General features: G+C 52.3%; 2 protein-coding genes across 6 annotated transcripts; both read right to left on the reverse strand.

The window, feature by feature from the left end:
* Positions 1 to 113: 113 nt before the first annotated feature.
* Positions 114 to 13,220, reverse strand: PHKG2 (phosphorylase kinase catalytic subunit gamma 2). 5 transcript variants are annotated; one of them, XM_073350457.1, is made up of 11 exons: positions 13,148 to 13,170; positions 12,360 to 12,428; positions 11,735 to 11,871; positions 10,952 to 11,127; positions 4,031 to 4,085; positions 3,501 to 3,566; positions 3,175 to 3,338; positions 2,695 to 2,785; positions 1,907 to 2,060; positions 1,600 to 1,725; positions 114 to 915 (listed from the first exon to the last, which is right to left on the reverse strand). In XM_073350457.1, exons 2-11 carry the CDS (start codon positions 12,387 to 12,389, stop codon positions 571 to 573), a joined length of 1,344 nt encoding a protein of 447 aa, XP_073206558.1. In that variant the 5' UTR covers positions 12,390 to 12,428; positions 13,148 to 13,170; the 3' UTR covers positions 114 to 570. The 5 variants fall into 5 exon arrangements, with proteins under 5 accessions (XP_073206558.1, XP_073206559.1, XP_073206562.1 ...); XM_073350458.1 differs by lacking the exon at positions 12,360 to 12,428 and having other exon boundaries at positions 13,148 to 13,220; XM_073350461.1 differs by lacking the exon at positions 12,360 to 12,428 and having other exon boundaries at positions 11,735 to 11,874; positions 13,148 to 13,205.
* A 3,608-nt stretch (positions 13,221 to 16,828) lies between these two features.
* TMEM265 (transmembrane protein 265) lies at positions 16,829 to 20,620 on the reverse strand. Its single transcript, XM_073350499.1, has 3 exons — positions 20,197 to 20,620; positions 18,960 to 19,216; positions 16,829 to 18,546 (listed from the first exon to the last, which is right to left on the reverse strand). The coding sequence occupies exons 2-3, from the start codon at positions 19,173 to 19,175 to the stop codon at positions 18,388 to 18,390; spliced, it is 375 nt and encodes a 124-aa protein (XP_073206600.1). The 5' UTR covers positions 19,176 to 19,216; positions 20,197 to 20,620; the 3' UTR covers positions 16,829 to 18,387.
* Between the last annotated feature and the right edge of the window lie 5,373 nt (positions 20,621 to 25,993).

The raw sequence follows: 25,993 nt of genomic DNA on the forward strand, positions 1-25,993 counted from the left end.
GCCCCTGCCCCAGGGACAGTGCCCCCTGCTGGGGAGACAGCTCCCAGTCCCTGCACTCCCAGACCTGGGGCCCCTGCTGGGAGTACAGACGAAGGAAGGACCCCCAGGCGCTGTAGGGGTCACAACAGATTTTTATTCTAATTCACAGGAATTCAGACTACAGGAAAAAAAGTAAAAATTAACCAAGCTACATCAGCGGGGCCTGGCTAAGCCATGGCGGGAGGGGGGGAGCATTTGGCCCCATCTCCCCAACTCTGCCATCTAGGTGGAGGGGAGGATTTGGCCCCATCTCCCCCAGGCTGCAATACTGACCAAGTTTTTAAAAAAAAAAAAAAAAAAAAAAAAAAGACACGGGCAGGGGGATGCACACAGCACACCAGCCCCCTCCCTGCCAGACACACATGGGGTCCTTAAACCTCACCCAGTCAGGACTGCCCCTTCCTGTCCAGAGATCCCTGACAAACCTGCATTAGGGCCCCCCCTGCAGCCCCCCAGTGGAGGGTTCCCTGGCCTAAAGTTAAGTGCAACCATCCCTACCCCCCACTCGCGGTTCCCAGGCTAGGAGGGGGGTCACCCCAGGATCTCCCCCAGCCCAGCCTGGTCCCTGCCTCCTAGTGGAGAGGAGCAGTGGTGCTCCGCCCCCTCGCCATGGCCCAGCTCCACCCCCTCGCCCTCTGCGCCCAGCAGGGCCAGCAGCAGGGCCTTGGGCAGGTTCTCGAAGAGGGCGGCGCGGTTCTGCTGCTCGCCCTTCTTGACCCAGTGGCCGTAGATGCGGAAGGCGCAGGCGTCGATGAGCTTGCGCACGCCCTTCAGCGCGTAGGGGTCACGCAGCAGCAGCTCCCGCGTCACCGGCCGCGTCCGAACCCGGTAGCTGTTGAACATGCGGATGGAGGCCAGCACTGTCCACACCAGCACCTACCACGCAGGACAGACCATCAGCAGGAGGGTGGGGGTGCGTGGGAGAGACCATTATCCCAGTGGGTGGGAACACAGGAGAGCCCAGTATCCCTGTTCCTGATGTGGGGGGAATGAGGCAGCAGGGGAAACCATTAGCACAGGGCAGAGGGGGAGGCCACAGGGGAGACCATTTTCCAATTGCAGAGGGGAGGAATGGGATGGCAGAGACCATCATCCCACTGTAAGGAGGAGGAGAAGCCAGGTGGCAAAGGAGAGACCATTATCCCCACCATTGGGGAGGCAGGGGGGGAGCACATAGGAGATGCCATTACTCCAGTGCTGCGGAATGGTTATTCCAGCAAAGGGGAGAATGGAAAAGGAAGAGGGATAGGGGGAGTCACAAGAGCCCCTTAAGGCAGCACATGGAGGAGGGGGGCACGTACCCTGAAGAACCCAGCAAAGTCCATGAGCTCCGTGCAGTGGGGGGGAGAGGGAGAACCCAGGAGAGCTCAATTCAGGTGGGAGGGGGAGAGGGGAACCTGGGAGAGCCCATTAGCTCAGTGCAGGCCGGGGGGAGTTATTGGGGACTCAAGAGCCCACTGACCCAAGGGAGGGGGTTCTTGCTGGAAGGCCCATTACAGTGATGGGGAAAGCCCTGGAAGAGCCCCAGCTAGTGGGGAGGGGGAGAAGGAGGTGACTCACCCTGAATCGGCGGTAGGGGCTGAACAGCCGGACCGGGCGCCCCACGCAGCGCTCGAAGAAGGGATGCTGCAGGGCTTGCTCCGCCGTCAGCCGCTCCGCCGGCTCCACACACAGCAGCCGCGAGATCTGCAGGGGCAGGAGGAGTCAGAGGGGCCTAAGCCACTAGACCACGGGGTGCCAGGGGACAATCCACTCAGCACAAGGGCATGGGGGGGGGGGAAGCTGATTGATTTGGGGATGGAGTTGGGGGGTTGCGACTGCAGGAGGCGGATCCAATTGGGATGGCAGGGGGGCCTCCTGCTCTTACCAGGTCCTTGACGGTGTCGGAGCGGTCATCCCACTCAGGGGAGCTGAACTGGTAGTGTCCCTCCATGATCATGCGCAGCATCAGCATCTGCTTGCGGTGCCAGAATGGGGGTGAGCCGGCCAGCAGGGAGAAGAAGATCACCCCACATGCCCACCTGGGGGGAGGAGAGGTGGGGGTGAGGTCACGCTACGGTTCCATGAGTAAGACCTAGGGTAGGCAGAGCCACTGGGAGGGGGACAGATGGACAGACACAGACCAATGGGTGGAGGGATGGACAGACGGATCATTGGCCTGGAATCACGGACACAACTCAGCCACCGTGAATCTGCAGGGAGGGGCCAGAGGGTGGAGCCAGGAGTGGGGGATCAGCAGCAAGAGGGGCCAATGGCCACTGTGTGGGGAGCTGGGCCCCTCCCCACACCAGATGGCAGACAGGGCCACCTCCCCCACACGCTCTCAAGTCAGACCCATCACTTGCCAGGTGGGACCATGTGTACGGGGCTGGGACAGACACAATGGGGCGGGAGGGGTCAAGTCATTCCTACCGGATCCATCAGGGCGCTGGTACTGGGGGGAGGGCGGGCATGGAAACCACTAGCTGGGGACCTGGTCAGAATCCCACACAGAGGGTGGGTGGGTGGCCAGCCAGCAGGGGGCACATGGGGGTGTCTAAGAGCCATAACAGGAACTGAGGTAGACAGGGCAAGCCCACCCACTCCCCCCCCGCCCCCCCCAGAATGAGCCCTTCTCCCCACAGCCCAAAGGTGGTTGCTGGAACAGGGACTCACAGGTCCACTTCCTGGCCGTAGCCCGGGTGCATCTCATCCATGGAGCACTTGAGGATCTCTGGGGCTAAGTACCCGGGGGTCCCGCACAGCTCTGGTGTGGGGGAGGGGGAAGAGAGACACCCCAGGCATGGGTGAGCAGGGACCAACAGTGCCCTTCAATTCCCTCCCAGATCAGCCCCATGGATCAGCCCGCCCCCGCACCCCCCTCCCCGAAGCAGTCCCCAGCAGCTCCCCCCTTCCACCCAGCCATGTTCTCCCTTCCCCCAACCCTGAATCGCTCAGCGCCCCAGACTGGGGTGTGTGCTCCCCTCCAACCCCTCCCCACCCATCAGTCAGCCCCTTGGCCTCTCCCCTCCCCACAGTCCCCTGGATTGACCCAGCTAGCTCAGCCCTCCCACTGACAATAGATCAGCTTGGCCTCCCTCCTGTCCTCCCCCCAGGCCCAGCCAGCCAGTCCCCTCCCACCCAGCCTGCTCTGACCCCGCAGTTTCTGCCCCGGCTCCAGCCGGCAGGAGAAGCCGAAGTCAGAGAGCTTTATATTGAGCTGATCGTCCATGAGGATGTTCTCGGGCTTCAAGTCACGGTGGATGATGTGGCTGGCATGCAGGTAGCTCACTGCCTCCAGCAGCGCTCGCATGATGCACCTGGGGGGGGAGGGGGGAGGAGAGGGAAGAGCCAGATCGCTCCTACAGCCACTGCCTCACCAAACAGAGGGTGCTGGGGGGAGCAGGGCAGGAGCGCGGCTGCGGGGGAGCTCCTGGCTACTGCAGCCCCAGCTTCCCCCAGCAGCGTGCATTGTACGGTACCTGGTCTCCTTCTCACTCAGGGTCACTTTCTCCGTCAGGTAGTCAAAGAGCTCCCCACGCCGCATCCTGGGGAGAGAAGGGGGTTGTCAGCCAGCTTGGGGGGGGGGGGCGGGCAGCTGTGGTGGGGTGACAGGGCAGATTGGGGGTGATCAGCCCTGGTGGGGTGGGTGGAAATTGGCCCAGGGAGCGGATGGAGTGGGAGGGAGCCCAGGCAGGCAGTACAGGATGTGGGGACACCACCTTTCCTGATCCATGGGCACAGGCACCCCACACCACAGCAACTCTGGGGTCTGCAGGAGGTAGGCTGGTTCCATTCCTGGTGCGAGAGCCCCAGGGCATGGGGGGCCCCTACAGGGAGTGGGGGCACACGTGAGTGTGCCGGAGGCCCCTGCGGTGTGGCAGGCCCCTGCAGGGGTGGAGGAGTGGGGGGGGGGGGGGAATCACTCGTGGTAGGGTCCTGGTGGGAGAAGTGGGGGCTGGGCAGGCCCCTCTGGGGAAGGGGCATGGGAGCGCAGGAATCTCATACTCACAGATCAAACACCAGGAACATGAACGTGGACGACTCGTAGGAATCAATCAGTGAAACTGTGGGGAGAGAAAGGAGTGAGAGGATGGGGGGGTTACAGCGGAGCACTCCTTGTGTCGGGGGTGGGACTTCCTGCCAGAGGGGTGCCCAGAAGATTGCTGGGGGGGGGGGGTCACTGGGTACATAGGCACTGCAAACAAGGGATGTTCGTAACTGGGGTTAAACTACCAGTGAAGACGCAGTGACTTGGGTTAGCCGGGGGAAACTGACACCAGCCGTCTAGGCTTCAAAGCTCCGCTAATACCAAATTCTAAGTAAGTCTCACATGCAGTGGCTGGAAGCAGACAGGGAGAGGTCACCCTTGGTTTGTTTGCTGTCTGCTTGTCTCAGGTAAGGGATGCAGAAACAGTAAAGCATCACAATGAGCAACAGCGAAGCAACTGCAAAACCAGAGCTGGCCAGGCTGGAGGCAGAAGAAAGCAACAGAGAACATGAGCACCAGAAACGGTGAGCAAATCAGGGAGCTGCCTATTGGCAAGCCCTAGAAGGTGAGAAGCAAAGAGAAGAGTGAGACGCAGCAGCTCATGCATGAGCTGCGGAGCTGAGAGAGAAAGAGATCCAAGAAGAGGAGCAGCGGATGTATAACCTGGACAGATCCCAGCATCACCAATCTCTCCCTCCACTCAAAGAACCCTTAGCTCAGACAAGTTGTATCCTGTGTACAGGGAATCAGCCTGCACTAAAGAATATCTGACCACATTTGAAAGGCTCTGTGAGATTCACAATATTCTTGAGGACAAGAAAGACCCCCCACTGACTGCAAAACTGTCTGGTAAAGCTTTGAATGTATTTAATGAAATGCTGATTCAGGAAGCGTTGTTATACAGTATCGTACATTTCAAAAAGCTGTTTTACAAGGTTTCAAGTTACTCCTGAAGCGAATAAGACGTGCGACAACAAGGAAATGGATAAAGGGGAAGAGGGCTGAGGATTACAACTAATGATTCGATATCTTTGCTCCAGAACATTTCCTGCATATGTGCACTGACAACATTAGGAACAGTCTGAGAGATAAATCTTTAAAATCTGTGCAAGAGATGGCCACTCTGGCTAACTCCTTTGTGCAAGCCCAGAGGTGCAATGAGTGCAAGCCACAGAAAGGAGGGACCCAAACCCAGCGTAAAGGGGATCCCATTTTACCCCTGGGAAGGAGGCCTAAGGACTCACCCCTGCAGAATCATTCCCCTTCTGAAAATCCTCATCACAAACCTCCTGTGACAGAGGAGGGTCCCAGTCAGTGTTTCCATTGTAACTCCACTGACCACCTGAAAAATCAGTGGCCTGAGCTAAAAGAAACCAGGCCCCAGCCAACCCACATTAACGCAGCTGTCCTTAATACAGGCGCTCCAGAGCTACCCCCAGGGTATAATGATGAGTTTTCTGAGGACTGACCCCGAGGGGGTAGCTATGGAATTTATTAAGGCTTCCAGAGTAAATACCAAGGAGTGCATGATGTGGAGAGACACCGGAGCCCAGATCTCTCTGGTCAAGGGAAGCATGGACCAAAAGACTGACCTGTTACCTGACCAGAAGGTGGAGCGTCTGGCTGTGGGGGGATATAACATTCCTGTACCTTTAGCCAAGGTGCATGTGGACTGGGAAGGTTTGGAAGGTGTCTTGCCGGTACGGGTGCGGGATAGTAACCCCATGGAAATGCTTGCTGGGAGTGATATTTTGCATATGGCTATTAATGTGGTAACTTGTAGCAAAAGGTAATCATATGCTGGGATCCCAGAGGAGAGTGGTAAAATCCCAGAGATTGCTTGGGGGGGGTCTATCTAGCTCCTCTGCAGCAGACGGAAACTGCATTTCCACATGTGGGAAAGGGTTGAGGCTGTGTCCTGCACGGCAGAGAAAAACAGCATGGCCTCGGGCTAGGGGCGGGGCAGAGAGAGGATGAGCCCTGTGACTGAAGACACTGTCCCAGATATCAGATTTTTTTGTTTGTTTTGCAACTGAACAAAGGATAAACCCCACTCTAGAGAGCATAAAAGAGTGTGTCCTAGATGAGGCCCCAAGCAGGGAAGATGGGGAGAGGTTTTTTAAAGAAGATGGGAGATTGCATAAAGATGCTCCATTGACAAAAAACCAAAAGCCCTGGGCGTCCCTCTAAGCAGTTGGTTGTGCCCACCAGCACTGTGGGGAATTAATGTTGTTAGCACATGACTGACCTTTTGCTAATCACCTGGGGCCACACAGAACCTGAGACGGGTTAAAAGAAAATGTCTGCTGGCCAGGAAAACAGAATGATGAAAGGAATTATTGCAGAAGACCTGCAGGACCCCAGACAGTTCCTCTACACCCCTTGCCTCTGATACGAGAGACATTCCTGAGGGTAGCAATGGACATTGTGGGGCCCATGTCCTACCAAAAGGGGGAAGAAATCTATTTTGGTGGTGGTGAATTTGCCACTAGGTATCCTGAGGCTGTAGCTCTGACTAACACCGAGACAGAGAAAGAGCCAGTAACTGAATATGTACACAGGTTAAAAAAGGAGTTAGAAGACATGATGGCTGATAAATGAAGATATAAATCATGTTAGAGAGCCTTATGGTAATTTTGTCCCACAACTAGTCCATGTGAACAGACTTAGAGCCTATCACAGCAGGGAAGCCATGGTGAACATGATCCACTGTGTAGAGGGGGAAACTGAGGCACACCACCTCATTGATTGAATGGCTGAATGCCAAACTGACTCAGCCCTGGAAAGCATCACTATCTGCAGTGCATTAACACCAGTTGAAAGGGCAGAGGTGTTGTCTGTGTTGCAATAACACAAAGAAGTGTTTTCTCACGAGCCAGGGAAGATCCACTTGCTAACTCAGAAGATCATTACAGAAGGGCCACAGTCGCCCCCCAGCAGACCCTCCAGGGCCACTTGCAAGATGCAGGAACAAATTCAAACAGCAATACAAAACATGTTGGACCTGGGAGTAATTAAAGAGTCTGACAGCATCCGATGAAGTGAGCTGTAGCTTACGAAAGCTTACGCTCAAATAAATTTGTTAGTCTCTAAGGTGCCACAAGTACTCCTTTTCTTTTTGCGGATACAGACTAACACGGCAGCTACTTGGAAACCTGACAGCTCTTAGGTGTCACCTGTGGTCTTGGTCTCTAAGAAATACAACACTTTATGGTTTTGTGTTGATTATAGAAAACTCAATGCTTTGCAGCACCAGATGTGTATTTCATCCCTAGAATTGATGATATAATGCACATTTTAAGGAAAGCTAAATATCTCCACTCTTGATTTAACTCAAGGTTACTGGCAGATTCCTTTAGATAAGGGTGCTCAGAAAAAAAAAATCGGCTTTCATCACTGATATGGGACTCTGGGGTCATAATGTTACCATTTGGGTTAATTAATGCTGGAACCAACTTTCAGAGGCTGGTCAACCCAGTGTGAACATAGACCCTTGCAGAGCTCTGCAAACCATTTAAGGACATCGCAGTGTTTAGCAATACTTGGGCAGATCACAAAACACACTCGGAAGTTGTGCTATCAAAGCCCAAAGAGCTAGGCCTAACCATAAAAGCCTCTAAGTGTAAAATTGGAGCAGCCACAGCTCCTTATTTGGAACACTGGGTAGGGGGAGGGTCACAGATCCCATGAGCGCTTAAAAAGTTGAAGCCATTGGAAACTGGCCTGTACCTCAAACCAAAAAAAAGGTCCACTCTTTCATAGGTTTGGTAAACTATTACTTGAGGTTTGTTGGGGTTACTTGGGGTTCAGCAACATTGTATCTGCAATCACAGACCTATGTCACAAAAATAAATAAATAAACCTAACAAAGTCATATGGACAAAGGCACATCAAGAGGGATTTGATAAGGTGAAGAAAATCTTGTCCAAAAAAGCTAGTCCAGATTTTGACAAAATGTTTGAACTGTGTACAGGTGCATCAGACATTGGTCTAGGCCAGGGGTTTCAAACATGCGGCCCCTGGAGTTATTTCCTGTGGCCTGCCATAGGCGCAGACTCCACCGGCTGCCAGGCTCCCCTGACCCCCCGCCTTCCCGCCCAAGCGCGCCACATCTCCGCCTACCTCCCAGCGCTTCCCGCTGCTTAGGACTTTCCAGGAGGGAGGAGCGGGGACGCGGCATGCTCAGGGGAAGAGGTGGAGAAGAGGGGCCTGGGAGAGGATTTGGGGAAGGGGTTGGAATAGGGGCAGGGAGGGGGCGGAGCTGGAATGGGCGTGGGGAAGGGGCAGGGCCTCATGGAAGGGGTGGAGTGGGGAAAGGGCCAGGGGCAAGGTGTGGGGCTTTTGTATGGAAGGGTTTCAGTGATGCTGCCCTCGGGCCAATGTACTAGTCCTCATGTGGTCCTCGTGGTTATTTGAGTTCGAGATCCATGGTCTAGGCTCTGTGCTGAAGCAGATGGGGGAAAAACAACAAATACCCCATCACCTTCTTAAACAATTGACACCCACCGTACAAAATTATCCTGTCATAGAAAAAGAACATTATGCTACAGTGTAGGCAGTCAAGCAATTAAGGGCCTATCTTATTAACAGAAAATTCAGGGTATTGATGGATCATTCGCCATTAATCTTGTTTAAAAAAACCTGAAGGCTCAATTTCCAAGCTTCTATGCTAGAGTCTTATACTCCAAGAATTTGATATGGAAATTGTTCATATAAAGGGAAGGGAAAACATGGTGGAAGATGCCCTATCCAGGAAAGAGGGCCCTGACCTGCTGCCTCCAGGTCAGCCAGTGACTAATCTTACTGCAGCTCTGTAAAGGGGGAGGTGTGACAGAATGTACTTCTGAATTCACACCCTACGCACTATTGTTATAATCTTTGTAAAAAGCACACCCTGCAAGGGATCATTTGAAAACTCATAATTTGCTAATCATTGTCATCCTGATAAAATATGTGTGGAAATATTGTACGTGAAGTTATAACATTCCTCTGTATGGTGTTAAGAACATATGTTTCAAACCGAGGTTGGCAAACAGGTCTATCACAAACAAAGGAATGGGTGCTCTGTTTAATTTGCATTTAAGCAGTAAAAAGAGTCATCAAGCAGGAAGGGAAACAAAGGAAGCTCAAACAGGTGAGAAAAAAGCAGCAGGGAGCATCCTTCCACACAGACTTTTTTATCTCTTGGAACCAAGTTTTAAATGTTTTTCAAAAGAAGAACTGAAACTACAAAAGAGAGGGAAAAACATCCCAAGACACCCCTCTCTCTCTGTCCATCGATTCTCTACATCTAAAGGGACAAAGGAAGCAGCTGTTGGAATGCAGAAGGGGTCCTAAGTTAAGAGGTTTGGTCAAACCGCTGAGTATCAGGGGGGTACCCGTGTTAGTTTGTATCCACAAAAACAAATCCACAAACTGCTGAGCGCACGCGGTCAGAAAACAAACTGTTAAATTCAAAGCAAGGTTAAGTTAGGCATCGGTTGCATTTTATCTTTATTTTTCTTGTACCCATTTCTGACATTTATGCCTCATTACTTGTACTCACTTAAAACAACAATAAAAATAGTCATAAATTTAATAAGTACAAAGAGATTTTATCTAATCAAGTATGTTTAAAATGAAGTGTCTGGGAAACGCCACTGGGGTGGTAAGTTGTGTGCATTATTCCTATTAAAGAAATAATGCACTAAATGTAACTTGTACTGTCCAGGAGAGGGTTGGGCACAACAGGACATACATTTCTGGGGGGTTTCAGAGTAACAGCCGTGTTAGTCTGTATTCGCAAAAAGAAAAGGAGGACTTGTGGCACCTTAGAGACTAACCAATTTATTAGAGCATAAGCTTTCGTGAGCTACAGCTCACTTCTTCATCTGAAGAAGTGAGCTGTAGCTCACGAAAGCTTATGCTCTAATAAATTGGTTAGTCTCTAAGGTGCCACAAGTCCTCCTTTTCTCATTTCTGGGGGGGAATCTTAAGACTGGGGGTGTATTGGGGGTCACCCTGCTGTATAACCCAGGCTGGTGAGAGCCAGATTGTAACCCAGGTGTGGCTGGCAGGCTTCAGCTACACACAGGGTGTGACTTGCATGCTGTTTGTGAGCAGCCCAGGTGGAAGGCACTTCAGCAAGGTTGCAGGCAGGAGTGACACAGCTGTTCATTAGTCTGGACTGCATCCTGGTATGTCACAGGGGATGGTACCAGGGGTGGGACTTCCTGTCATAGGGGTGCCCGGGAAATTTGGAGGGTGTTACCCGGTATAGAGGCACAGCAAAAAGGCGTGTTCTTCACTGGGGTTAAACTAGCAGTGAGTTGGGTTAGCAGGGGGGAAAAAAAATCAATTCCAGTCCTCTAAGCTTCAACCTGAGCTGTTAAATCTTCATCTCTACTTCACAGCTCCCTGGGTGCAAGCAGCGATGTCTGTTTCACTACAGTCAAATGTACATCAGGGAACAAAGAATGTGGGCCATACTACAAGATGGGTGACTCTGTCCTGAGAAGCAAGTGACTCTGAAAAAGATTTGGGGGTCATGATGTATGATCAGCTGATCATGAACTCCCAGTACAATCTAGCAGAGAAAGGTCTAATACGATCCAACGGCTAGAAACTGAAGCTGGACAAATTCAGCTCAGAAATAAAGCGGACGTATTGAACAGGGGGCATAATTAACCATTCAAACAAATGACCAAGGTTCCCGGGGGATTCTCCGTCACTGGCAATTTTAAAATCAGGACTGAATGTTTTTAAAAACACCCTCTCTGCTCCATAAGGAATAGCCCAGGGAAGCTCTCTGGCCTGTGTTATACACGAGATCAGACTAGATCATCCCAGTGGTCCCTTCTAGATTTGGAATCCATGAACTCAAGGCCACACCTGTTTTTTGCAGTGTAAACATACCCACTTACTGACATAGGGTGTCCCAGGGGGACGGAGGGTGTCACTCACTGATGTAGGGGTGCCCAGCCACCTGACGCAGGATGGCAATCTCCTTGCCCGTGGAGGTCCGCACCTCCTCCAGCTGCTGCGGGGTCATGCGCTCCGGGGTCACCTCAATGATCTTCACCGCAAACTCCTGCCCCGTCTGCTTATGCACGCAGCGCCGCACCACGCTGCTCACGCCCCTGCCATGGACAGACCAACAGACACCACTGTGAGACAGACACCCACAGCCCTCCACACCCTGTTGATTCATACGTTTCAAGTCCTGATGGAACCACTGTGATCATCTAGTTCCAATAGCTAGTTACTTTCACTGTGAGATGTTTACAAATTCAGACTACAAATAAGATGCACAGTTTCAACCTCCAGCCGTTGGATCATGTTAGACCTTTCTCTGCTAGACTGAAGAGTCCATCATCGAATTTTGTCCCCCGCATAAATACTTAGAGACTGTGATCAAGTTACCCCTCAACCTTCTCTTTCTTAAGCTAAATAAATTGAGCTCCGTAAGTCTATCGCTATTAGGCAGGATTTCCAACCCTTTGATCATTGTCATGGCTCTTCTCTAACCTCTCCAGTTTATCAACATCACCTGCTCACCCACCTGCTACGGACAGACAGGCACCCTGGTGAGATAGACAGACTGACACCCACAACCCCCCCACCCCACGCTGCTCACAGACCTGCCATGGACAGATGTAGCCGCCCATCTCTGTGTGCACAGAGCTCCCCCTCACCCCAACCCCCCCCCCCCCCCAGTAAGGAGCGAGACCCTTCCCCCTGCCCCACCTGCCGATGACGTCCTTGGGGTCATACTTCTGGTAGAACTCCTTAGCGCCGGCCCAGTCGGGCAGCTCATCGTCTAGCCCTACATCTCGGGTCATGCTGGCCGGCTCCCCAGGAGCTGAGCTCCAGGACCCCCGCACCTGCTGGGTGAAAGAAGAGTCAGACAGCAAGTGGGGAGGGAGCAGTGATCTGTCCCATAGACCCTTCACACACACACCCCACCTTCCCCTGCAGCATGGGAGACCCCCAGCGCAGCCAACTGGCCCCATTCCCTCTCCCGTCCAGCCCACTTCACTTCCCCCAGTTCCCCACTTCTCTTCCCCAGCAATCCCTTTTCCAGCTAGCATACCCCCTTTCCCCTCCAGATAACCAGCCAGATCACCCACCTCCTTGCATCCCCCCCAGCCAGCCCCACCCATGTGACCCCACCCAGACACCCTCCCACAGAGTGCCCCCTCCCCACCCACGTGCCCCTCCATCCCAGCCTCCTCCCACGGAGCACCCCCTCCCCACTCACGTGCCTCCCCTCCCCAGCCATCTGACCCCCTCCCAACACTCCCTCCCCAAGCCAGCCAGCCCCCCTTTCACTGTGCCCCATTCCCAGCCCCCAGGCTTGGGGTGATCAGACCTCAGCAAGAGCCACTTTGAGGGGAGCCATCTTGGAAGGGTCTAGACAGGAGCTGGAGGGCAGGGGGAGCTCCGGGTGGGATGGAACAGGAGGAGAAGGGTGAGGGAGCTAAGCCAGGCCAGGCCGGCCTGGGCAGCGAGGGCAGGCTGGGTGGCAGCAGGGGTGATGCTGAGCGAACAAGCGGGGAATGTGCGGGGTGCAGGCAGCCGAGCTGGGATCCCACCCACCGCAACCACTGACTGGGTCCGCGCCAGCGCCCCGCCACAGGGTGCCCTGATCCCCACCTAGGGGACCCAACGGGGCATCCCCCAGCCTCCCCCCCCCCACACAACCCCCCACGGGGCATCCCCCAGCCTCCCCCCCCACGTACCCCCCCGCCACGGGGCGTCCCCCAGCCTCCCCCCCACGCAATCCCCCACGGGGCCTCCCCCCCACGTACCCCCCCCACACACGGGGCGTTCCCGAGCCCCCCCACGTACCCCCCCGCCACGGGGCGTCCCCCCCCCACGTCCCCCCCCCACACACGGGGCGTTCCCGAGCCCCCCCCACGTAGCTCCCCCCACACGGGGCGTTCCCGAGCCCCCCCCACGTACCCCCCCGCCACGGGGCGTCCCCCCCACGTCCCCCCCCCACACACGGGGCGTTCCCGAGCCCCCCCCACGTACCCCCCCGCCACGGGGCGTCCCCAGCCTCCCCCCCCACGTACCCCCCCACACACGGGGCCTCCCCCCCACGTACCCCCCCCCAGGGGGCCTCCCCCCCCGAGCATCGCGCTCCCGCCCACTCACCCGGCACCTCGGTTTCGAGCCGGACTCCCAGCCCCGCCCCCTACGTCTGCCCCGATTGGCCCGCACTGTCCCACCCCCACGGGAGGAGAGGCAAGACGGCCAATCAGCAGGCAGGAAGAGTGAGTCGCGAGCCAGGGGTCATGAGTCGGGGAGCCAATAAGAGGCGGATCTAAGAATTAAGCCACCGCCTGATTGTCCAGTCGAGCTGTGGGGTGGGGCCGGGCGTGGTGAGTGGCGGACACCCGGACCAATGAGGAGTCCAAGGCGGGGTTTGAACCTGAGTGAGGGCTCAATTGACCGACCAGGAACGGGAATGTGGAGCAGCCCTATGATTGACAAACCAAACGGCCAGTCAGCCGAGGACAGGGGCGGGTAGGTCTTTAAAGCTAACCAATCAGGAGCCAAGAGAGGGCCCGCCGGAGGGGAACAGGGGGAAGCTCTTAGAGGAGCAGCTTCCTGGGTCAGCCAAGGGGCAGCCGGGTGACCTCTGACCCCAGAGGCAGGGTTAGGGGCCCTCACGCCAAAGGGGGTGCAGCCTGGTCACGTGACCTGACCGGTGCCCTGGGCTGTCACATGGCAAATGCTGACCCCCAGCTGACCCCATGGTGCCCCCCGGTCACGTGACCAGCCGGGGGCACTGCAGCAGGGGGGGGCTGCCCTGGACCCATCCTGCCCCCGAGGCCCCATAGAGCCCGGGGCGGCCAGTGTCCCCCCGGCCCCCCTGCACGGAGCCCAGCCACCGGCCTTCGGCTGCACCCGGGGTCGGCCCCCTTTCAGTGCCGAGTCTTCATTGAGTCCCCCTCATTTAGGGTTTCGCCTGCCGGTCGTGCATGGTACCGTTTTTAGAGGGTCTCTTTCTAGACGTCCATAATCTATCACTAAACTATTGTTGTATGTCAAGTAAATAAGGTCTTTAAAATGTTTAAGAAACTTCATTTAAAATTAAATTAAAACGGGGAGTCCCCCCCACCCCTCCCACCCCACCCGGAGCGGTGGCCAGGACCCAGGCAGTGTGAGTGCCACTGAACATCAGCTCGCACGCGGGCCATAGGTTGCCTGCCCCTGGGCTAAAGCATCTTCCAGAAAGGCCTCTGGGCTGGATGTGAACAGGGGGTGGCGGGACCCCGTATCCCTCTCCCCAGTGCGCCCGATTCACGTTCCTGCTCCTCTGCGCTCCTCCCCTCCTTACCCATCCATGGCTCGCGTCAGCCCCTTGTGCCCCCGCGCCGTCCTGGGAGCTCGTGTTTGTCCGCCCTGACCCCTAGATCCGTTTTGGCGTCACTGCTGCCCTGGCTACAGTCCCCCATTCGCGTGCTCTGGCCTGCGTTTCTCGAGCCCAGCTCTGCATTTGGTTGTGTAACCCACATACCTCCCAGGAGCGGTGTTCTGTCCCATCTAGCGGCACCGAGACCACTTAAAGAGAGAGATAAAATGAGTCTGCTTAACAGCCAGGTGGCTTTTAGCTCATGAGGTAGAGGCTCATGCACTAAGCTCCAGAGCTCCCCATTTGATCCCGCCCGCCGATGACCAGGATCTGTTGGTGTTACAAGTCGGGGCTCATCTAGGATATCACCTGGGAAGTCTCTGAAGCTCGGGATGCACTTCCCCAGCTAGGGGAACTGTGTAATCCACACACCTCCTGGGTGTGGTGGTGTGTCCCATCTAGTGGCACCAAGACCACTTAGAGAGAGAGAAAACGAGTCTGCTCTAGAGCCTTAGCGAACAGCCAGGTGACTTTTAGCTCATGCGGTAGAGTATCAGGCACTAAGCTCCAGAGCTTCCACGTTCAATCCCGATGACCAGGGTCTGTCGGCATTACATTAGGGCACCTTTTGTTTGAATGGGCCCAGCTTACTCTGACCCAGAGATCCCTTAATGCTAACTGATGGATGACATAAGTGATGCACAGAGGTTTACAGGCATCTCCTGGGGCTGGTATATGCATAATAATTCACCAGTGGAGGGGCATGTGAGGTCTCCACTGACCCAGTAGGCCACTAATCAGCTTAATCTTTGCAAAATGATAATAATATTTAAGGTTTCAGAGGAACAGCCGTGTTAGTCTGTATTCGCAAAAAGAAAAGGAGTACTTGTGGCACCTTAGAGACTAACCAATTTATTTGAGCATGAGCTTTCGTGAGCTACAGCTCACTTCATCAGATGTTTACCGTGGAAACTGCAGCAGACTTTATATACACACAGAAATCATGAAACAATACCTCCTCCCACCCCACTGTCCTGCTGGTAATAGCTTATCTAAAGTGATCAACAGGTGGGCCATTTCCAGCACAAATCCAGGTTTTCTCACCCTCCACCCCCCCACACAAATTCACTCTCCTGCTGGTGCTAGCCCATCCAAAGTGACAACTCTTTACATAATCAAGTCGGGCTATTTCCTGCATAGATCAAGGTTTAATATTTAAGAAGTTATGTTTCTGTACTGAACATTATGGTTTTAAGGTGTGTAAGTTAAGACAGGTCAACTGAGGGTGGAGGTGCTTATCTCTCCCGGGCTGACCATTGCGTATTGTGTGTCTTACAATGTAAATCTATTTGCATCTGGAGCCACCAGCTAATCAAGACTGCAAAGTCAACAAGAGATCACAAAATCTACAGGAAGAACCACACAATAGGAAGGTTTGTCCTGTTTATGACTAAGATCAAAGCATTCGTCTGGTATATCAGGAGGAGCATGCAGAGAGAGATACGGTATCCTTCACCCAAGGGACAAGCGGCCTGCCTGCTTGTCTTATGAACGGAGGATCACAGCCGATCTGCTTGTTGCTCACTGAGAGAAAGACTTTGGGTGACCTAAACTTCATAAGACCATGAAAGTGTCTTGTTATTTAAATCTAGACTCTAGAAGGCACATGATTATTTTGTTTTAAACATAACCCATTGTTTCCAATACTTTTACCTAATTGCTATTATATGAATCACGGTTGTTTGCTTTCACTGTACTTCTTTTCACCATAAACAAAGGGAAGTGTTGTGTGTTAAGCAGAGCTGTGATCCTGTGGTAAGCTGAGGTGTGGTGTTCCTTTGGGAACAGCAGGTCTGTGAATTCTGTGTGTCCAGCAGAACAGAGGCTGGACACTCTGCAAATTTATCAGCACCTATTTACTTTCAGATCGTTAATGAAAATGTCAAATAGCATCTGGCCTTGTACCGATCCCTGCAGAACCCCACTAGAAACTCCCCCATTGACAGCTGCTTCTTGAGCTCTGCCAGTCAGTCCGTTCTTAATCCATTTAACTTGTGCTCTGTTGATGTGGCATTGTGCTATATTTTTAATCAGAATGTCATATGAGTCTAAGTCAACAGCTTTACAAAAACCCTAAGTATATTACAGCTACGCAACTGCCTTTATCAACCAAATTTGTAACCTCGTTAAAGAATTAAATCAGCTTTGTCTGACAAAAATGTCTTTTCCATAAAACAATGCTGTCTGACTTTAATTACATCTTTTCAGTCTTTGTTGATGGAAGCCCTTATCAGCTTTTCCCTTGTGTCGCCCAGAATTGATGTCACGCTAACCAGCCTATAATTCCCCTGGTCACCCTGCTTGCCTGGCACAGTATTAGCATTCTTCCAAAAAGAAAAGGAGTACTTGTGGCACCTTAGAGACTAACCAATTTATTTGAGCATAAGCTTTCATGAGCTACAGCTCACTTCATCAGATGCATAAAGTGGAAAATGCAGTGAGGATGTTTTATACACACAGACCAAGAAAAAATGGGTGTCTATCATTTCAAAAGGTTTTCTCTCCCCCCACCCCACTCTCCTGCTGGTAATAGCTTATCTAAAGTGATCACTCTCCTTACAATGTGTATGATAATCAAGGTGGGCCATTTCCAGCACAAATCCAGGGTTTAACAAGAACGTCTGAGGGGGGGAGGAGGGGGAGGAAAAAACAAGGGGAAATAGGTTACCTTGCATAATGACTTAGCCAATCCCAGTCTCTATTCAAGCCTAAATCAACTGTATCCAATCCGCAAATGAACTCCAATCCAGCAGTCTCCCGCCGGAGCCCGGTCCTGAAGCCTTTCTGTTGTAATATCGCAACTTTCATGTCTGTAATCGCGTGACCAGAGAGACTGAAGTGCCCTCCGACCAGTTTATGAATGTTATAATTCTTGACATCTGATTTGTGTCCATTTATTCTTTTACGTAAAGACTGTCCAGTTTGACCAATGCACATGGCAGAGGGGCATTGCTTGCACATGATGGCATATATCACATTGGTAGATGTGCAGGTGAACGAGCCTCTGATAGTGTGGCTGATGTGATTAGGCCCTGTGATGGTGTCCCCTGAATAGATATGTGGGCACAGTTGGCAACGGGCTTTGTTGCAAGGATAGGTTCCTGGGTTACTGTTTTTGTTGTGTGGTGTGTGGTTGCTGGTGAGTATTTGCTTCAGGTTGGGGGGCTGTCTGTAGGCAAGGACTGGCCTGTCTCCCAAGATCTGTGAGAGTGATGGGTTGTAGATCCTTGATAATGCGTTGGAGAGGTTTTAGTTGGGGGCTGAAGGTGACGGCTAGTGGCGTTCTGTTATTTTCTTTGTTAGGCCTGTCCTGTAGTAGGTGACTTCTGGGAACTCTTCTGGCTCTATCAATCTGTTTCTTAGTCTTCTGGCATTTCATTCCAACATCTATTAAAAATAAACATTTGCAGGCCTGCGATCTCCTCCGCCAACTTCGTTGGGACTTTGGGGGACGATTTACCTGGGCCTGTGATGTGAACATGTTTAGTAGACGTTGTTTAACATCCTCCTCAGTCACTAATGGGCCGGAAAGTAGTTCACCATCCTCATGGGATGCGAGTTCATCATCCTGCTTCTCTCCAAATACAAAGCCCTAATATTTATGGAACACTTCTGCCTTCTGTACATCCTTATTAACAGCTTTACCATCTCCGTCTAGGAATGGAATCGGTCTGGTCCTTAGCCCTACCAGCCATGGATTTTTCCTTGATGTTTTTAGGTTCCCTTATTGCCATCTCTGCTGGGAATAGACAGTCACGGATGATCCTGTATCACATCCCACCTCGGTCTCTCTCAAGTCTCAGTCCCAAGCCACAGAGAAGCCAGAGCTGCTCCAGAACTGGCAGGGCTGGGGAGATTCCAGGCCAGTTGTGGTGAGATGCAGCCAGGGCAACTCCCATCCTGCAGTCCCAGGAGAGGAAAATCAGATCTGGGAATCCCCCTGATCCCCCAGAGCCAATGGGGATGTGGCAGGAGATCATTCAGCCTTGGCAATCAGGTAGGAGATGAGTCCCATGAGCAGCGGCACCAGGATGAGCAGAGACACCCAGACCCCGATGCTGAGAAGGGAGAACCGGAAGGACTTCCGGGCCCAGAGATCTGCGTCGGGAGAGTTTGTCTTCCGCTTCTCGTTGGCCTGGGGAGAAAAGGGAGAGTCACAAGAAGCACAGCCCTGTCATCCTCCCTCTCTGCTATATCCCAGCCGCCGGTAGTCCCCAGCACCGAGACACGACCCCGTACCCCCTCTATATCCCAGTCCCCGGTAGCTCCTGGCACCAAGACATGGCCACGTACCCCCCGCTATATCCCAGCTCCTGGTAGCCCCCCATGCCAAGACATGGCCCCGACCCCCTGCTACATCCCAGTCCCCAGTAACCCCTGGCACCGAGACATGGCCCCATGCCCCCACCACCCTATCCCAGCTCTTGGGAACTTCCAGCACCAAGACATGGCCCCAGCCCCCCCTCGCCCTATTATATCCCAGCCCCAAGAACCGTCCAGCACTGAGACATGTCCCCATCCTCCCTGCTGTATCCCAGCCCCCCTCACCTTGACAGCATAGATTAGGGCCAGCACTCCCAGGCAGGAGCAGCAGCAGACAATGCTGCCTATGGCCAGGCGGCGGAGGGCATGGGGACGTGGGGTCCAGGCAGACGGCTCAGGCTGTGAGGGCCCCTCCTGGATCATCACCACAGTCTCTGCCTCATCCCCTGCGGGTTTCCCAGCGCAGCCATTCCCCACACCGAGGGCCATCTCCTCCCCCATGAGGCACCGAGGGCTCCCCCAGCATGGGGCCGCAGGGGCACCTACAGGACAGAAACACAGATAGCCACATGCCACAGCCCTGCCCTGCCCTGCTGCAGCTGCTGTAGCCCCAGGCATGGCTAAGCTCCCCCTCGGGGAGGGGAATCGGGGTGCCCAACCAGCTCAGGGATAGGGTGTTGAGCCCAGAGTTATTAGGGAGCACCCGCCCTCCCCGCACCAGCTCCCTTAAGGCTGGGTCCCCTCTGAGCCGGGTCTCCTCATCCTTTGCGGGCTTCCCCTTTCGGGCTGTGTCTGTGCTTGGGATTACCTGCGTCCTCCCTGGTTTCCATTGCCCTGAGTCACTGCCCGCAGGGGATTACCTGGCTGCCCAGGGGAGGGGGGGTGACACCGGGGAAGGGAGGGTGGCACCGAATGCCAGGACACAGCCCATTCCTGAGCTTCCAGGGACAGCAGCTGCCTCAGCCAGCAATGCCCCATCCCCCAGTGCCCCCCAAGAGGGGAAGGGCCCCATGTCCCACCCCCCCCGCCCCCTGAGCCAGCCAGTCCCCCCCAGTCTCTGGTTCAGAATCGTTCCTTCTTTCTGTCAGCTCTTTTCAAAGGCGCTTTAAAGGTGGCTTTGAGCCAGAGCAAACAACAGCCCCTGGGCTTCACAATCACATTGGTAACGTTCCCTCCGGTCCTCTCCAAACCCCGCTGGGTCCTGACAGCGACTCTCAGGCCACACCTAACAGCCCTGGCTGGAAAATCATCCACCACTGCCCCGGGTGGGGGGCGGGGGCCTCTAGCCGAGAGCAGGGTGCTAAGGGGAGTAAAGATCCCCTCGTGCCAGGGCAGCTGTGAGTCTGGTCTGCCCTAGGGAAGGGCAGGGAGTAGACTGCGGGGAGACAGGCTGGATGGGCTCTGATTGGGAGTTGTCTCCATCTCTGCTGGGGAAACGGACTCTTGGGGAGGGGGCTGTGCGGACGAGGAAGGGGTGGGGTGGAAGAGAAGAGCCCCCCACCCCCATGGGGAATTGTCTCACCTGGTAGCAGGGTTCTGGCCTGGGATCCCAGCTCCACCCGTCGCCGTCTGCCTGTTTGTCTGCACACCTGTGAGTTCCCAGTCCAGGTTTGGCAGTGCGTCTTTAGGGCTGGGCCCAGCCTCTCAGCATGAGCTCATTGACTCTGACTCAAAGCTGGCCGGCTGCCTCGTCAAACGCCCCCACCCACCTTGCCAGGTCCCTGCGTGGATAGTCAGGCTGGGCTAGTGGCTTGAGCGTTGACATCCCCCTGCCTCTGGGGCGTGTGAGGGGGGAGGGCTGGTCGGTGGGCTAGGAGCTAGTTTCTGGGGCAGGGGGAGCCGTCTGATCAGCTATGGCTGCCTCCTTCCATTAGCTTGGGAGTTTTGCTCTCTCCATGCCTGGCAGCCCCCTCCCCATGGGCAGCAGCAGGACAGGTGAGTCTCTGTGTGTGTCCCTCTACCTCTGAGCATGTGTCTGTCCAGCAGCCCCAAGGCCGAGCAACCGTGTCACGAGCCACCGCTCCCTCTCCAGGAGGGGCTGAATCAGAAAGCACTTGGGGCCCAGTGCTGAGGACAATCCACCCTGGGACTGCCCGAGCCAGCTGGGAAACTGGTCTTCACTCATTCCTGTGGCATGCCCCGGGGCTCCTGTGTGACAGCCCCACGCCCTCATATGGCATAGCTGGGGGTGTGTCACTTCCCCATGCCCTTATATGGCACCTCCAAGTGTCATGTTCCCAGTGCTAACGCAATTCAAAGGCCTGCAGAGAGTACGTTTTAAACGTGTACTCGCTGAGGGTTAAAGTTTGGAGGGATAAAATTAAAACGACATGTGTGCCTGGGGAAATGAGTTGACACAAATTATGTTTCAGAGCTTGTATGAAGCTGTAAGAATACTTTGTATGACATTAGCGAAATGCGGCTGAACAAAGACGACGTTCAACATTCCACACGCCGTTCTGATTATTTTATCTAGCACTCTGGCGGGGTCGTCAGCCTCTGGCGCTTTGTCCACCAGCTCTGGTCTTTGAGCTGAGCGATTCTGTGTGAAACAGAGGCACTGTAGTGTGCATGCAACGTGGTAATATTTTAAACACTCTCCGTGCACAAATTAACACAAGTATCTTTGATTTTATGGTTCACGTCATCAAAAACATAAGAGTTGCCATACTAGGTCACAGACCATGGTCCGTCTGGCTCAGAATCCTGTCTCTGACAGTGGCCCATGCCAGAGCTTGAGTGTGCACAGTACAGGGCAAATATGGAGTGATCCACCCCATCTTCCACTCCTGGCTTCTGGTAGTCAGAGGTTTAGGATAACCTTGAGCATGGGGTTCCATCTCTGACCATCTTGGCTAATGCCATTGATGGATCTGTCCTCCATGATTTTATCCACTTCTTTTTAAAAGCCTGCTATAGTGGGGTCATCACCATGGCTGCTCTGGCCAGGGGCATCTACAACACAACCTGGGCAGTCCTCAAATTGCTTCTCTCTCAGAAAGTTATTGGCCTCCCCCAAGGAGGAATTTCTATTTGGGGCAAAGTAGATTAGGGACCATAGTTGAAAGGGCAAAGACATTTGCACACTTAGCTCTGCATTATTTTTCTCATACATATTGATAAGTTAGAGTTTGTCCAGAACAAGAGACACGTGGCCCCATGTCCTCCCAAGTGTGCAGTAGGTCTATGGGCATCTAGGCCTACACAAAGTACCCCTCAGGCACTCAACTCCTACCATTGGTGCACATGGCAACCAATTGATCACTGTCCCCTTTGTAACAGCCTTTAACATCTTTGAAGACTGTTACCAGGTCCCCCCTGAGTCTTTTTATCTCAAGACTGTAGCATGGGGCACAGGTCACTTGCTGGAGGATTCTCTGCACCTTGAAGTCTTTAAACCATGATTTGAGGACTTCAATAGCTCAGACATAGGTGAGGGGTTTATTGCAGGAGTGGGTGGGTGAGATTCTGTGGCCTGCACTGTGCAGGAGGTCAGACTAGATGATCAAAATGGTCCCTTCTGACCTTAATATCTATGAGTCTAAGACTAAAAACGACCGTGTTTTTAGCCCTTCCTCATAGGTCAGGTTTGCTAAACCTTTTATCAATTTTGGTGCTGTCCTCTGGCCTCTCTCCAATTTCTCCACCTCTTTCCTAAAATGGGGTGTCCACATCTGGACACAATGCTCCAGCTGAGACCTCACCAGTACTGAGTAGAGTGGGACAATTACCTCCCGTGTCTTACATACAATGCCCTGTTAAAACACCACAGAACGCTATTAGCCTTTTTCACAACTGCATCATATTGTTGACTCATATTGAATTTGTGATCCACTATAGCCCCAGATTCTTTTTTGCAATACTATCATTTAGCCAGTTATTCCCCATTTTGTATTTGTGCCTTTGATTTTTCCTCCCTAGGTGTAATATTTTGCACTTGTCTTTATTGAATTTCATCTTGTCAAATTCAGACCAATTCCTTAATTTGTCATGGTCATTCTGAATTCTAATCCTGTCCTCCAAAGTGCTTGCGACCACTCCCAACATGGTGTCAGCAACAAATTTTATAAGCATACTCTCCACTCCATTATCCAAGTTATTAATGAAAATACTGAATAGTACTAGACCCAGGATGGACCCCTGCAGCACTCCACTAGATACGCCCTCCCACTTTGACAGCGAATCATTGAGAACTACTCTTCCAACCAGTTTTGCACCCACCTTATAGCAATTTCCTCTAGACCACATTACTCTAGTTTGCTTATGAGAATGTCATGTGAGACTGTGTCAAAAGCCTTATAACATATCTATTGCTTCTCCCCTAACAGGGCTACTGGCCTAGTGGTTAAAGAAGGAAATTAGGTTGATTTGGCATGATTTATTCTTATACCCACTTTCACTTCAGCAGTGCCTCTTAATTCCTCCCCAGTCTCTCTGCATTAGGCCTTTTGTTATCATAACACCTGTTTTCAGTAATGGCTCAGCTCTCTCATCGACTGACTTGTATGATTTAATGCTGTTGAGTATCTAGAGTTACAGCTTGCATAAAAGTAAAATGTAAAGTGTTATATATTTATATCAGTAAGAACAGAAAAAATCATTCTTTCGGGCCCCTTGATTGTGATGATAAAAACAAAGAAAGTCATTGTTGCTTTCCAGATACTGCTACAAAATATAGTCCATCATGTACTCCCTCCTATGCTTTTGTTAAGGGTATTTAAATCTTTCTTTACAATTGACAAGCCTAGTAAGAGACCTATGTCCCATCTTTGTCAACTGCCTTTGTTTCATGTTCTCTGTGTATATAAATCTCCCCACTGTATTTTCCACTTGACCAGAAAGGAGACCAGAAAGGAAAAGTTTATAGAGGTGTTCCAGTCTGCTAGAGACCAGATCTTGAAGGGACTTCGCATTGTATAATGGACTGTTAAAACAAGTGTCAGGTGCATCAAAGCAGACGGAGAGTCTCTGTATAAATTATAAACTTTAAATTGAACATTTCAGCTGTTAGCAGCATTGATGGAGGAACTGCAACTTGAGCAAGCAGAACTGCAAAAATTGTCCAAGGGCTGCAAAGGGCCCATAGAAAGCAACTTGTAGAGGTAAATTGCTGACCGACGCAAACAAGCCAATGCTCAAGATATGTCCCAAGATGATTGTACCAACAGTCATGGCCTAACTTTTACACAAGCTGGTGTGATAAGATGTGCTGCACAACAAGACTAGAAAGTTCCAGTCCCAGCTGCAAAATCTCAAAAGCTGATGTTTCATTCCCTGATTGGATGGTGAGAAAGGATGACACTTTTCAAATCTTCACCATCTGCTTGGTCCACACCAGCACTTCCAAGAAAAGGAATCCATCCTGTCTCCTTCAGCACACAGCTTCCTGAAGGCTGACGACACCCGGAAGGGAGAAGACAGAGATCCTGAGTTGATGCCCTAGGAGTGCTCCTGGTGACATGAAGTACCTGTCTCAGATAGGCACTTTTAACTGTCTCTATTTTCCGGCAATTCAGGTTGCCTGCTAATACACTGGGAAAAGACTGTGGTTGTGTGTGTCCTTTGCTCCACCTGTTACTGCAATGTCAACTCTTACTGTAAATAATAAAAGCACTGAAAGCTGACAAGTGAGCAAAGATCTGGTAAGTAACACACAGACTCTCTCTGGGGTGATGACCTAAGTCAATCAACTGACCACTTCCTGAAACTGCGTTCCTAATTAGTAAGGAAGCGTACATGCTTGTGTATGAGTTTTAAAGAGTGTCACAGAATGTGTACTTGTTTTGTAGCAAATTCCAATCAAGATTGTTGTACAGTACCTTGGACACTGAACAAATTACTGTTGTTAACTAAGATGGCATAACACTGTATGCACGTCTACCATAGTTCATGTTCCATACTGCTGTCCCAGTTCAGGGCAAGCATAGCTGTATCTGCCCTCCGTGGTTCAGGTTACCTCAGGCTTCCAGCACTGCAACTGTTGCCTTTATTGAATAGAGACATGGGTCCCTCTCCCTTCTGACCAGGGTATTTCCAGGATGGACAGTTCCCTGCCTTTGCTCCCAGCACAGACAGGCTGCCCAAACAGACCGGCTTGCTTCCTCTTCAGAGACTAACAGAGTGATTGCCAGCAATACAAGTTGCCATACCAAGTTTTCTAAGCAAGCCGACTTTATTTTTAAAGGTACAAAGCAGGACAGAGAACTATTAAAACCAACAAAAGAACTGGCACGTGTACTAATAAGTTTACCAGATTTCAACCCAACTCTCACATGGGCTGTGGCAAGACCCCTCTTTCAACCCTCACTCCTGGGGGCTTCCTTGTGATCACCAGTTCAGCGGAGCTTTAGTCACAACAAGCACACAGACTTAAGAGGCCTCGTAGGCCAAGTCCTTCCAATCTTCCCCTGTGGATTGGGGCCCTCCAGGGAGCAAGGGTCCAGTCCGTTTGCTGGATCAGGAAGAAAGCCCCAGCTCCACCTTAGCTGTTGTCTGGGGGGCTCTGGAGAATCCAGTTCAAACTAGTCTATGCATATCTCCACAGGAGGGGGAGAAAGAGTTTGAAGGCTGATAATGCAGGAAGTTCGTTAGCACCCTACTCAGAAGGTACGTACAATGCTGCAGGAACAGACATAGCTGCATTTTTAATACCATGTACCCCAAAGGCATTAACCCTAATTCAATAAGGTTTAATTTAACTCCGTAAAGCTTCTCTTAATTCCATATGGTTTGTTCAGGACATTATGGAATATTGTCAGTGTGTCACACCTGCTGGTCAAGTGCTAGGCACATACAGATAGAAAATGAGACCAAGCGGGCAGGCTTCTTGATCTGCACTAAGTCTGCCCAATGATTCATTAGAACCTAGGAATTCATCTTAGCTACTTAGAACCGTTAGAGCCTGGGGCTAATCTCACTCCTTGGGAAACAGGTAACCAGGGTTGATTACTATGCCTCCGTGGGTGAACTGGCATATAAGTAATTGGCAGATCATCTTCTACTCTAGCTTTGGGTGGTTTTTCCTCGGGTGTGATAGCAGCACTGAAGTTGCTGACGCAAACAAGCATAAGCGAGACCCTGATTTGAGTGACAGAGTAAAAGCGTTTTCAAGGGTGGTTGTGTGATTTGATTCTGAAAACCTACATGGTTATATTGACCGTGCTAGTTTATGGACCCACATAGTCCAACACTCTTCTCGTCTTCTTATGTCCTAAACTCGTAGTTGTTGCTAAGGATATTTAATCCTATTCAACTCCTATGACCTTTTCTTTAGTTAAGTAATCAACATGAGAAGAACCCTAAGAAAGGTGAGATGGGTA

This window comes from Lepidochelys kempii, chromosome 6 (assembly GCF_965140265.1).
Source record: "Lepidochelys kempii isolate rLepKem1 chromosome 6, rLepKem1.hap2, whole genome shotgun sequence".
NCBI lineage: Eukaryota > Metazoa > Chordata > Testudines > Cheloniidae > Lepidochelys > Lepidochelys kempii.

Excerpts from the sequence above, each read along its gene's own strand:
- PHKG2 (XM_073350457.1), bottom strand. The coding sequence starts at position 12,389 with ATGGCTCCCCTCAAAGTGGCTCTTGCTGAG. Across the intron at positions 11,872-12,359 it reads TCAAAGTGGCTCTTGCTGAG|GTGCGGGGGTCCTGGAGCTC; the intron begins GTCTGATCACCC and ends TTCACCCAGCAG. Across the intron at positions 3,567-4,030 it reads ATGTTCCTGGTGTTTGATCT|GATGCGGCGTGGGGAGCTCT; the intron begins GTGAGTATGAGA and ends TTCTCTCCCCAG.
- TMEM265 (XM_073350499.1), bottom strand. The coding sequence starts at position 19,175 with ATGGGGGAGGAGATGGCCCTCGGTGTGGGGAATGGCTGCGCTGGGAAA. Across the intron at positions 18,547-18,959 it reads CCCTAATCTATGCTGTCAAG|GCCAACGAGAAGCGGAAGAC; the intron begins GTGAGGGGGGCT and ends TTTTCTCCCCAG.